The sequence below is a fragment of the Piliocolobus tephrosceles genome, chromosome 13 (assembly GCF_002776525.5).
Source record: "Piliocolobus tephrosceles isolate RC106 chromosome 13, ASM277652v3, whole genome shotgun sequence".
Lineage (NCBI taxonomy): Eukaryota > Metazoa > Chordata > Mammalia > Primates > Cercopithecidae > Piliocolobus > Piliocolobus tephrosceles.
In genome coordinates, this window is record NC_045446.1 from 54205650 (window position 1) to 54218169 (window position 12520).

Genomic DNA, 12520 nt, shown 5'->3' on the forward strand with positions numbered 1-12520 from the left:
TCCTCATAAAGAAACAAGATGATCTTTGTGTGATCAGTGGAGAGGCTGGAGGTCTGGGAAGTGGTATCTTGGAGCCCAAACCAGGGCTCTCAGTGCGGCCTTGGTCGCCAGCGGGGCGCTCGACTTTCCGCTCCGGACATGGCATCAGGAGAGATGGGAGCCGGCCAGGCCGTTTCCAAGGCCACCTCGTGAAGCTCCTGCTCCGGGAGCCTGACAGGCGAGACTCTCCTTCGCCGCCACCTCTCCTCTCAGATGGCCATCTCGGCTCGGAATCCCTCAGGAGCTGCGGAGCGCGTGTCGCTAAGGGCGCTGGAGAGGAAGGTTGAGCGCCGTCTCCAGGCAACACGCTGGGGGCGGGGCTTTGCGTCACAGACGTGCGACCGAGTCCCCGGCTGAGTCGCCGCCACCCGCAGGTCTGAGCTGTGGGCCGAGGCGGCGCCGCAGCTGCCGCAGGGTGCGCGATGCCTTGAACCTGGGGTGAGCTCTGCGGCGCTGTCCTTTCGTGTTTCCCTTGCTAGCTGCTCCAGGACCCTGGGGCTGGGAAGAGAAACCCCAGCTGGCCCTCCGCTGCCGAGCCAGACTTCCCCGGGGAGATAGGCCCGGCCCCGCCGCCCTGCCCGGGCCTCGGATTGGGGCGTGGGGCAGGCTGGGGAGGCCCTTCTGTGGCGCCCGTCTTCTGCCCGTTGGGTTCCAGTTGCCCGGGGTGGCGGTGGCTTGTCCCGCCTGGGGGTGCTTCTGAGGGACCCGAAGAGAGTTTTTTCTCCTCTATCCCAGAACGGTTGTTTGAATATTGCCGCCGGCTCAGTCATTCGGCCACCGGACTTAGCTGTTGGTTAAATGTCCAGGTGCGCTTGAGGAGGGGCTGAGGCGGCGTAGCAAGAGCGAGCGCTAGGGTGGCCCGCAGGCTCGGTCCCCGCCGGGCTGGATACTCCAAATAAGAAACCTTTTGCCTGGGACGATAGCTCAGAAATAGCCACGTCGATCTACTTAGCCAGCCCCACACTTCTGAACTGACTTAGGCTGCTACCCCTCCCCGAAGTCTTTCCTCGTCAAACTTGCTGCTACCTTGAGACCCGGCTAAGAAAATAACGTTTTCTTGCTAATAATAAGGTAGTGATTATACAGCAGGAGCAGAAGGCTTCTGTATTCGCTTTTGAAATTATTCCTTCAGTTATTTGTCTCGTGTTACAAAATGTGGATTTACGATTGTTATTGAAATCGATCCCTATGCCCCTTATTAAAGGTAGTGTACCCTTCTGTATTGTGACACTGTCCTATTTAGCGGTGCCAGATAATTCAGTTCTTGCCTCTGGCATATATGTAAAGCTGCTGCAACACTTCCAGTTGTTTATAATTCTTACATCTTCAGCACGAATTTATTCGTTTTCACTCCCTTCCACCCGTTCTTTTTGATATAAAATAATCTCTATCCATTCAGAATTTTGTCTGGGGACATGAGCTGCCACCGGCCGACGATCCTAAATTAGTCACCTCTATGTCGAAGTCACCCATCTGAGAAGTGATGCTTTCTGAATTCAGAGCTCAACAGTAGTATGGATTTTTTCTCCTTTTCTTTCACATTGCCTGACTTCAGTTTCTAAACCTTTTTCTCAAGAATACGACTGTATGTTTCAAAAATTAATATTTGTCATTTGGTGTAAATGAACTTCATATTTGATGTGTGTAGCCTCATCCTTCTTGGTTCCCGTCTAAATACAAACACACTTTCCTTCCCCTTCCCTTCCCAAACTGGCAAGGAAGGTCCAGAGAGAATTCTTACAAGTCTAGCGTGCTTTTTCCAATATGAAATGCATTTAGTAAACACACTGGTACTGTTAGAAATCCATATTCTTAATCTCCTAGTACAGCACTCTATCCTTTTGTAGTTTCTCCCTCTCTCTCTAATGTGTATATATATCTTTTTCTGATCAAGATCTTTGATCCTGGAACAGGCATACCAGACTCTATAGTGACTCTGGTCTAATTATTTCATTATGTATCTATGTTAACTTGTCTTGAAAAAAAAGTTGATATCTGTTTACAGATCTGCAGTTCGAGTAAACAATGAGTAATAAAGTAAATAGTATCCTTAGGGACCCAGTCAGTAGTACTTGGTATTTATTACTGATGTTAAAGTTGACTTGACAATGAAAATCATTGATGTTTATTTCAATTAAATCTTTTTAAATGAGGTTGATACAAAATTTGATGGAGAACTGGTTTCAGAGAGGTTTTTAAAATACTACAGTACAGTACTTGTCATTTAGTCATTTTGGTTCATTTTCAGCCTTTTCCATTTTGCTTTAGTTATTTTATGAATGAATTATGATTTAAATTTTTAGGAGTTTTTGAGCAGTTTTTTCGTTTTTGCTTGGCCAATTACCCATGATGTAATTTTTATATTTTTGTAAGGAATATTTACCCATGATGTAATTTTTATATTTTTGTAAGGAATATTTGAACTACCACAATTCATTTGTTAGAAAAATAAGTGATTCACTGTATGTACCACCCACTAGAGAATGTGGCATTTTTGGAATCCTTGATCTTGTGCATTTCAAAATAACAGTTCTTTATTTAGAAAATCCTTCAAATGCTTTTTGAAAGCATGTTTTTATCTTGCAAAAAATGACTGTGTTATAGGTGGCACAATAATATGAGAGCTACTAGTTCTTTGAGAAACCTTAACCAGAAATTTGTCTTTTGTTGAATTCTATGCCAGTGGTCTGCAAATTATGTTCCTATGCAATACCACTGTTGCATGACCTAGGGAGAGGTATTTTGTTAATATCAAATAGTGAATATTTCTCCGTTTACATAAGCATTAATTTAATGATAAATTTTCACAGTTTTACATTTTCTTTCATATGTATTTTTAACTTCTGCTTCTGTCCAACCTAGTACTAATAGATGGCTGACCAAATTAACAAAAGTCAAAAGAATACTAAGTGGATAATAAAAAAACAAAAACTGCCAATGGTATTTACTGCATTTATTCAGCAAACATCTATTGAGTGCTTATGTATCTGCCAGACGAGAGACCATGGCCGCTCTCCTCAAGAAGCTCACTAGAGGGAAATGGCCAAGTGACTTAATGAATGTCGTAGTATGATAGAAATATGTGCAGTCACCAAAGAGGGACAGTGAAAAGCTGTGGTGGGTGACTGACTAGACGATGGCCTCAACAGATTGTTTTTGCGAACATGCACTCTGTGTTGTGGTTTTATATTGTATGTAGATCACAGAGTCCTATCTTATTTTCACACCCGTATAGTGATAGATGTTAATATTTATCAATATTTTATGGTTTTCAAAATAAATGAAATTTCAGGCCCTCTTTCTTGAACCATGTTGAGAACCACTTTTGCAGGCTCTCTCAGTGTTGCTTTTTTTTTTTTTTTTTTTGAGACAGAGTCTTGCTCTGTCGCCCCGGCTGGAGTGCAGTGGCCCGATCTCAGCTCACTGCAAGTGCCGCCTCCCGGGTTTACGCCATTCTCCTGCCTCAGCCTCCGGAGTAGCTGGGACTACAGGCGCCCGCCACCTCGCCCGGCTAGTTTTTTGTATTTTTAGTAGAGACGGGGTTTCGCCGTGTTAGCCAGGATGGTCTCGATCTCCTGACCTTGTGATCCGCCCGTCTCGGCCTCCCAAAGTGCTGGGATTACAGGCTTGAGCCACTGCGCCCGGCCGGCCTCAGTGTTGCATTTTAATCCAAGGAGTTAGTGATGAAGTTTCCCAGATACCAAGTATGGTTACAAGATAACAAATTAATATGCTGCCTCAAATTATAAACCTTACCCAAAGTTAGGGCAGCAGATGAAAACAATGCTGAAACAAAGAGGATCATTTTCTATTAATAACTCAATAAATAAGCAACTAAACTCTTCTTTTCAAATATGGTTTTGGTGGGTAATGTAGGGTAGCAAAATACGCCACTTTGGCATAAGGATTATTTTGAGTTAAAGGCACATTGAAAAGCAATAGATGTAAGAAGGGCCCTCTGACCCTCCTTATTCTTCCTGAAGGCTGGAGATAAAACAGCCATATGAAAGATGTCCTCCCTATGCCAGGAGGAAGACATTATCATTACCAGAGGTGGGCAATCAAAGCTGAGAGAAATCTGTTCAAACAAGCCTTCTTAAAGTAACCCTTATCTTCCTAGTCACTTTTCTACGATTAAGTGCCCCAGCCCAAACCCTTATGTCTTGTCATGTTTTCACTGTTTACTTCTTCTTGGTCCAATCTACTATGTAAGCTTTTGGCCTTAATTAGTTTTTTTAGTCCTTATTTTTCTTGAGGGCTCCTATGTATGTATAAAAATTACTAAGTAAAATTTGTATGTTTTTCTCCTGCTAATCTATCTTAGGTTAGTTTAATTCTTGGGCCCAGCTGGAGACCTTAAGAGAGCAGAGGGAGAGAAATTCTATTTCCGCTATACCATGCTGGTTAAATTATCATAGGTATTTATATTAAATATTGAGACTATATATTTCAAAAGTTCAGTTTTTTCTTTGTTAAGTAATGTAGATATTATTTAAAGTTTCAGCCTGGTTGATTAGAATCTTTTTTTTTTTTTTTTTTTTTTTGTGAGACGGAGTCTCGCTCTGTCGCCCAGGCTGGAGTGCAGTGGCGCAATCTCGGCTCACTGCAAGCTCCGCCTCCCGAGTTCACGCCATTCTCCTGCCTCATCCTCCTGAGTAGCTGGGACTACGGGCGCCCGCCACCACGGCCGGCTAGTTTTTTGATTAGAATCTTAATTACATTTTCATTGAATTGATACAGGAATGTTAGAGGAAGGTTAAGTTTCATTTTGGGAATAAAATGTTAGGTTAGAGGTCACCTACTCCACTTCCCACCCAGGTAAAAATCCCTATAACACTTACTAGATGTACTTCTAACCTTTACCTAAACACTTCCATACTTCCAATGAGAGGGGCTCACATGTAGCAGCCATTTCCACTTCTGGATGCTGGGACATGCTTATAATCAACCGAAGCCTGCCTTTCTAATTTATACTTACTAATTTATACTTATTGGCCATCCTGTTCTCTGTAAATGAATCTTGTTTTTCCACATGACAGCTCCTCAAATATTTAAACAAACTTACGTTGCTTCATTGTTACCAAACTGTGACTGTCTAGAATAAACCTCTTTTTTTTTTTCTAGGCCCATGAATATGTTCTAGTTTATTAGTATCCTTTAAAGCCAACTGCTTAGAGCTGAATACAGACTTTTCAGTGTGGCCTGACCATTGCAGAGCATAATGGACTAGTAGGCTGCTTGCTCAACACATCTATTTCTAGCAAGAGTTTAGCATTATTTTAGCATACTTGTTGCCCCTGTTATACTGTTGACTTATTTTGGTTAAAAACCCCAGACTTGGCCGGGTGTGGCAGCTCATGCCTGTAATCCCAGTGCTCTGGGAGGCCGAGGCGGGAGGATTGCTTGAGCCCCGGAGTTTGTTACCAGACTGGACAACATAGAGAGACTCCCATCTCTTTGAAAAACACAAAAACAAAAACCCTGACCTTTTATATTTTAACTGCTTTTGAGCACATCTTACATACATGTTTTTGTGCAGTTGGCTTTTCAGGATTTAACTTTTAGTCATATTAAATATAATTCATTTAAGCATGTAAGTAACTGTTTTAGTCTTGATCCTATTATTCACTGGATATTATTCATTTATTCCAGTTTTGGTCATTCGCAGATTGGGCAGGCATACAGTCTTCAGGTCATCAACAAAAATGTTAAACAGCCCAACTCTTGGTGCCAGTTTCCCTCTCCCTTTGCCTCTCTGCTTTAGTCATTGTGGCCCTTTTAAAAATTACCTCAAAGTCACCATGCTGCTTCCTATCTCAGGCGCTTTTCATAATCTCTGCCTGGAGTGTCCTCCTTTTGCCATGTCCCTAACCTCTTTTTTAATCCCTGACTCTGACCATTCTGACCTTAAGTAGAATGTTGTTTGCCCAGGCACTTCTTCCCTGATACAAAACTAGGTCAAGTCCCTCTTTTATGGGCTTTCATAGCACCTGTACTTGTTCACCTAGCACTTCTCATTTTGTAATTACACATTTATTTGTATGGTTACTGTCTCTTCTCCACTGTATTGGATGCTCCAAAGTGGCAAGAACCATGTTTCTTTTGTTCACTGTTGTAGCTCCAGAACATAAGCACTAGGCATGTGCCACTTGTTGAGTTTAATTTTTAAAAAGTCCTGTAACACAGTGGCTCCCTAATACCAGTCTGCAACCCTTGACTCCTGATGATTTTTCACAAGTTTGGATTCAGTCAAGAAAAATAAGGACAATGTATAGTATACCTGGTAAATACGTGGTTTACCTCATTGTGAAGTTACTGCCCTTCTTGGGAAAGACTTTTTTTCTAATATTATATCCTACTTTTCAGATTATAAGTTCTTTTTAAGATTTTTGTTAAGTTTTGGGGAATTTTTGTTTATTTTTGGAAACTGTGCTTGCTTAGAATTAAAACAAGTATCCAACACCATGGTGCTTTGAGATTTTACTAGTCTTTGAAATTCAGCAATCACTGATGTTGAGTGCCCTAGAGACCTCTTCTAAGCTAAGATCTTTAATTGTTTCTTCTTGGATACAGTTGCTGTAAATCCACTTGGCAATATTTACATATAATTTGACTTCAGGGATTTTTTTGGGTTTTTTTTGGCCTGGATCTTCCTCAACAACTTCCTTTCATTTATCTCTATAATGTGATATTTACTATATTACCAGGTAGGCTCAGATTCAAAATTGTAATTGTTGTTTTTTTTTAATTACAATTGCCCTTTTCCTATTTTAGGTAACTAAAGGAATAAACTTCAAATATAGTACATTAAATTTTAATACCTCAAGAAAATTTTACATATTTTTGTGTTAATAACTTCATAAAGTTATATATTTTATGTTTTAAATTTATAACTTTATTTTTTGATTAATGATAAAGCAATCTTCCTACAAAAACTTTTTCCATAAGCGTATTACTGTTTCACCTGCTTTATGTGATATGAGTGTTAATTTGGATGAAATACAATGATAGTCTTTGATGGATAAATAAAATAGAATTTCTTGGGGGGGCATCTGATTTTGGGGGACATTTAAAAAATTGATAACTAGATATATATTTTGGGGGTACCTAAAAGACTTAATGAACAAAATAGCTATCTTTTTCCAAGCAGAAAATGTGAGGTGGTTAAAATATCTAACATTTTAATTTTCTTAGGTTTTTCAAGCCACAAGTCTGTTTATATATTTTTAAAAATTAAAACTAAGGTACATGTCTATAAATAAAGTAATTCAACAACAGAATTATTTAGCTGATGTAAGTATACTGTAAGTTTGTATGTCATAGTGGATAAGAATGTAAGTACTAGAATCTGAAAGACAAATTCAAAGTTCACTTTCACCACTTACAGCTGTGTAACTTTAGATAAGTCACCTAGCTCAGTTTCCCTGTCTATGGGAAATAGGTAGGGGTATAATATTGTCTACCTCTTAGGATTGTCGTAAGAAGTAATTGACACAATATACAGAAAACAGTTTGGAGCCTGACATGTGGTAAGCAGTCAGGAAATGTTCTTAGGAAAATTGTAGAAGATAGACAAACTTCCTCTTAAGTACAATTACTTGAATGTGTGCGCGTGTGTGCACGTGCACACGTGCTTTAGTGGTTTTTGATGTGATAAAATTATAAGAATTAGAGGTTCATCACCCTCCCAATAATATGTAAGTGAATCCTGTTTTCTCATTTGGCTATGTGAATCTGAAAACAGAGTCATTTAAATTCTACCTTCGACTCATGTAGGTCTACTCAACTCTCACTTAAAGGTATTCCTAGTTTTTCTTTATTTTTTTGAAAAATGAGTATGTTGCCATTTTTGTATTATAGAGTAAAAGTAGCTTTTCTGTATATTTGACAGAAACTATGTGAAGCAACACTCTTTCTGGATTTTGAAAGACATCATTTCATCATGGGACAGCAAATTTCGGATCAGACACAGCTGGTTATTAACAAGTTACCAGAAAAAGTAGCAAAACATGTTACATTGGTTCGAGAAAGTGGCTCCTTAACTTATGAAGAATTTCTTGGGAGAGTAGCTGAGCTTAATGATGTGTAAGCCTTGCTCTTTTTGTTTTTCCCCTTGTTGTATGTATGCCCCATATGTCATGGCTGTGTAAGATATAACCAGAGGTATTGATTGGTAAGACTTAATGTTTTCAGTTAGAATTAACAAATATTATTGAGTATTTATTATAAGTTGACTTTCTATGTAGCTTTTTAAAAGTATATAATGGGGACAGAAGAGATGGAAAGAACTTAAAATGGAACCTAGAACACAGCACAGGCATATTGAAGCAATTCTAGGATACAGTAGTACAACCCAGCATCTCAATTTTATACCAGTAGACACTTGTTTGAAAGCACTAAAGGAGTGCATAACAAAATGGAATATAAGAATTAGCCACTCGAGAGAAAGTCAAAGGTAACACTGAGAAGGTTTCTGTACATGAAGCAATTCATGCGTGGGTGTGTGTGTATATACACACATACATACATATATACTGTTTTTTTTACTGAGTCATTATTTTGCCAGAGGAATACATATGTAGTAATAGCTTATTTTCATCACTGAGAAATAATATATTTCATTTATTAATATTTTCTAATTAGCTAACATCTTTAAATTTCTACTTAATACTGACTAAATTTATAAAATGAAATATAAAATTCTCTGCCTTCTTAAAGAGCATACCTAATGCAACTTAGTCTTTTATTTGTTAATTTATTTATCAATGTTGGTATTGATCTTTGTAGGAGCTATGAAAATATATAGGGCTTTTGTCTCTGAATGTCCCCAGACCACTGTGCTTTTAAAATATGACTTTTTTGCTGTTTGTTTTCTCCCTTGGTGACAATTGGGCAGATGTCATGTCTTTCTTTTAAATCTGCCTCTGGCAACATCCACATCTATCTTTATTTATATATCTCTTCTAACCCCTGGGAGTATAATTAGAACCTATGGAGTCACCTCTTAAATGAGATCTTAAAGGTTCTCTGTTTAGTCTCTTCAACTTAGCTAACATTAACTGAGCACATAGTATGTGCAGGCACTCTACTAAGGATTGAACCCTTTAACTGAGGGCTAAGTCAATTATCCAGGTATTAATGGCATGTCCACCTCTCTGAATCTCAGTTTTCCTGTTATCCCACATTACCTCTTCTTAAAGCCTAAAAAGACTGAATGAAATCAACTAGCAGTTCAGGACCACTTAATATATAAACTTACAATACTGTAGTCACTAATAATAGTTTAAGGTAAGATATATGAACCCATTCCCTAGGTATTATAACCATGGTGTTAGGTGATAAGAGACATACCTAGCAATCTGGAACACATTAGATAAGCTTGATATACTGTCTTTATGTGAAGACCTACTGTCTTTATTGGGAAGAATAAAGACTGTCTTAAAAGTTATCTTAGAAGATGATTTCTTTCAAGAAGACTGGATTTCATTCATTAAAACAAAACTAAACAAAACAAAAACCTGTATATAGATGTGGGGTGTGTGTGTGTATGTGTGTGTGTGTGTGTGTGTGTGTGTGTGTGTAGAAAACGAACTAAACTATTCCCAGTGCTTGTCTCTTGGTTGGGAGATGGTGGGAAAAGAGGGCAGAGAGGGAGATTTTACATTTTACTGTGTGTATTATGTATTATTTTTTTATGATAAAAGTATAGTTGGTCTTAAAAACTCTAGCATTTTACTTATTTTTTAAAATTATCCAAAGGGTAGTGTGTGAAGCATTACTTCTGGGACCATATTCTTAAAGAATTTTAAAAATAGGTTTCTGAATTTAGTAATATAAGAGTGGAATGCTTTTTTATGTTTATGTTTTCAACTCTTATGAGCAGTAATCGATGACATTTACCATTCCTTTAGAGTCTTGAAATTTATATTCATAAACCCAGTCTATTATATAAAATTTTGCCCTTTCACCTGAAGATACAGGTATTAGATAAAATGTACCCTATAAAACCATCCACAAACTAAGCTTACTGTGTGATACAGATGTCTTCCTTTTAATTATTTAGCACTGGGCATTTCTGACTGGATTTGATTCTTAAAACCAATTCCCATGGGTCAGAGTTGGCATTTCAGACATGCAGTGATCTCCGAGAACCGGAGAATTAAACCTATACATGATGAAGCTTGGCAGCTAGAAAACAGAGCTGGAAACTGGCACGGCTGAATTATTTTCACCGAAGACTTTGTTTCCTAAGCCTAGTTACTTAACTTTCAGTGGCCTCATTTTATTTAGCTGTTAGTTGAGTGTGATATCCCCAGTGGTGCTCAGAGAGAGTTGTTAGTAATGATAAAAGGAAACTGCAATACTTTTTTTTTTTTTTTTTTTTATACTTTAAGTTCTAGGGTACATGTGCATAGCGTGCAGGTTTGTTACATATGTATACTTGTGCCATGTTGGTGTGCTGCACCAATCAACTCGTCAGTACCCATCAATTCATCATTTATATCAGGTATAACTCCCAATGTAATCCCTCCCCCCTCCCCATGATAGGCCCTGGTGTGTGATGTTCCCCTTCCCGAATCCAAGTGATCTCATTGTTCAGTTCCCACCTATGAGTGAGAACATGCGGTGTTTGGTTTTCTGTTCTTGTGATAGTTTGCTAAGAATAATGGTTTCCAGCTGCATCCATGTCCCTACAAAGGACGCAAACTCATCCTTTTTTATGGCTGCATAGTATTCCATGGTGTATATGTGCCACATTTTCTTTTTTTTTTTTTTGAGACGGAGTCTTGCTCTGTCCCCCAGGCTGGAGTGCAGTGGCCGGATCTCAGTTCACTGCAAGCTCCGCCTCCCGGGTTCACGCCATTCTCCTGCCTCAGCCTCCCGGAGTAGCTGGGACTACAGGCGCCCGCTACCTTGCCCGGCTAGTTTTTGTATTTTTTTAGTAGAGACGGGATTTCACCGTGTTAGCCAGGATGGTCTCGATCTCCTGACCTCGTGATCCACCCGTCTCGGCCTCCCAAAGTGCTGGGATTACAGGCTTGAGCCACCGCGCCCGGCCGTGCCACATTTTCTTAATCCAGTCTGTCACAGATGGACATTTGGGTTGCTTCCAAGTCTTTGCTATTGTGAATAGTGCCTCAATAAACATACGTGTGCATGTGTCTTTATAGCAGCATGATTTATAATCCTTTGGGTATATACCCAGTAGTGGGATGGCTGGGTCATATGGTACATCTAGTTCTAGATCCTTGAGGAATTGCCATACTGTTTTCCATAATGGTTGAACTAGTTTACAGTCCCACCAACAGTGTAAAAGTGTTCCTATTTCTCCACATCCTCTCCAACACCTGTTGTTTCCTGACTTTTTAATGATTGCCATTCTAACTGGTGTGAGATGGTATCTCATTGTGGTTTTGATTTGCATTTCTCTGATGGCGAGTGATGATGAGCATTTTTTCATGTGTCTGTTGGCTGTATGTATGTCTTCTTTTGAGAAATATCTGTTGATATCCTTTGCCCACTTTCTGATGGGGTTGTTTGTTTTTTTCTTGTATATTTGTTTGAGTTCTTTGTAGATTCTGGATATTAGCCCTTTGTCAGATGAGTAGATTGCAAAAATTTTCTCCCATTCTGTAGGTTGCCTGTTCACTCTGATGGTAGTTTCTTTTGCTGTGCAGAAGCTCTTTAGTTTAATTAGATCCCATTTGTCGATTTTGGCTTTTGCTGCCGTTGCTTTTGGTGTTTTAGACATGAAGTTCTTGTCCATGCCTATGTCCTGAATGGTACTACCTAGGTTTTCTTCTAGGGTTTTTATGGTATTAGGTCTAACATTTAAGTCTCTAATTCATCTTGAATTAATCTTCGTATAAGGAGTAAGGAAAGGATCCAGTTTCAGCTTTCTACTTATGGCTAGCCAATTTTCCCAGCACCATTTATTAAATAGGGAATCCTTTCCCCATTTCTTGTTTCTCTCAGGTTTGTCAAAGATCAGATGGCTGTAGTTGTGTGGTATTATTTCTGAGGACTCTGTTCTGTTCCATTGGTCTATATCTCTGTTTTGGTACCAGTACCATGCTGTTTTGGTTACTGTAGCCTTGTAGTATAGTTTGAAGTCAGGTAGCGTGACGCCTCCAGCTTTGTCCTTTTGACTTAGGATTATCTTGGCAATGCGGGCTCTTTTTTGGTTCCATATGAACTTTAAAGCAGTTTATTCCAATTCTGTGAAGAAACTCATTGGTAGCTTGATGGGCATGGCATTGAATCTATAAATAACCTTGGGCAGTATGGCCATTTTCACGATATTGATTCTTCCTATCCATGAGCATGGTATGTTTTTCCGTTTGTTTGTGTCCTCTTTTATTTCACTGAGCAGTGGTTTGTAATTCTCCTTGAAGAGGTCCTTTACATCCCTTGTAAGTTGGATTCCTAGGTATTTTATTCTCTTTGAAGCAACTGTGAATGGAAGTTCATTCCTGATTTG

The 12520-nt window shown here is 39.2% G+C and overlaps 1 protein-coding gene across 5 annotated transcripts in view; it reads left to right on the plus strand.

Annotated features, from left to right (window-relative positions):
- The first annotated feature begins 351 nt into the window (after positions 1 to 351).
- The window catches only part of RNF141 (ring finger protein 141), a 33737-nt gene continuing 21568 nt past the window's right edge, over positions 352 to 12520 (plus strand). For 3 of the 5 annotated variants that reach the window (XR_002725848.1, XR_002725849.2, XM_023190002.2), the window contains exons 1-2: positions 352 to 477; positions 7931 to 8124. Coding sequence is in view for 3 of the 5 variants with exons in the window: in XM_023190002.2 (XP_023045770.1) it covers positions 7982 to 8124 (143 nt within the window). In the remaining 2 variants the exon portion in view is untranslated. Of the gene's footprint in view, positions 478 to 697; positions 846 to 932; positions 1111 to 7930; positions 8125 to 12520 lie in introns of those variants that run through there. The other 2 variants (XM_023190003.1, XM_023190004.1) reach the window with 2 other exon arrangements.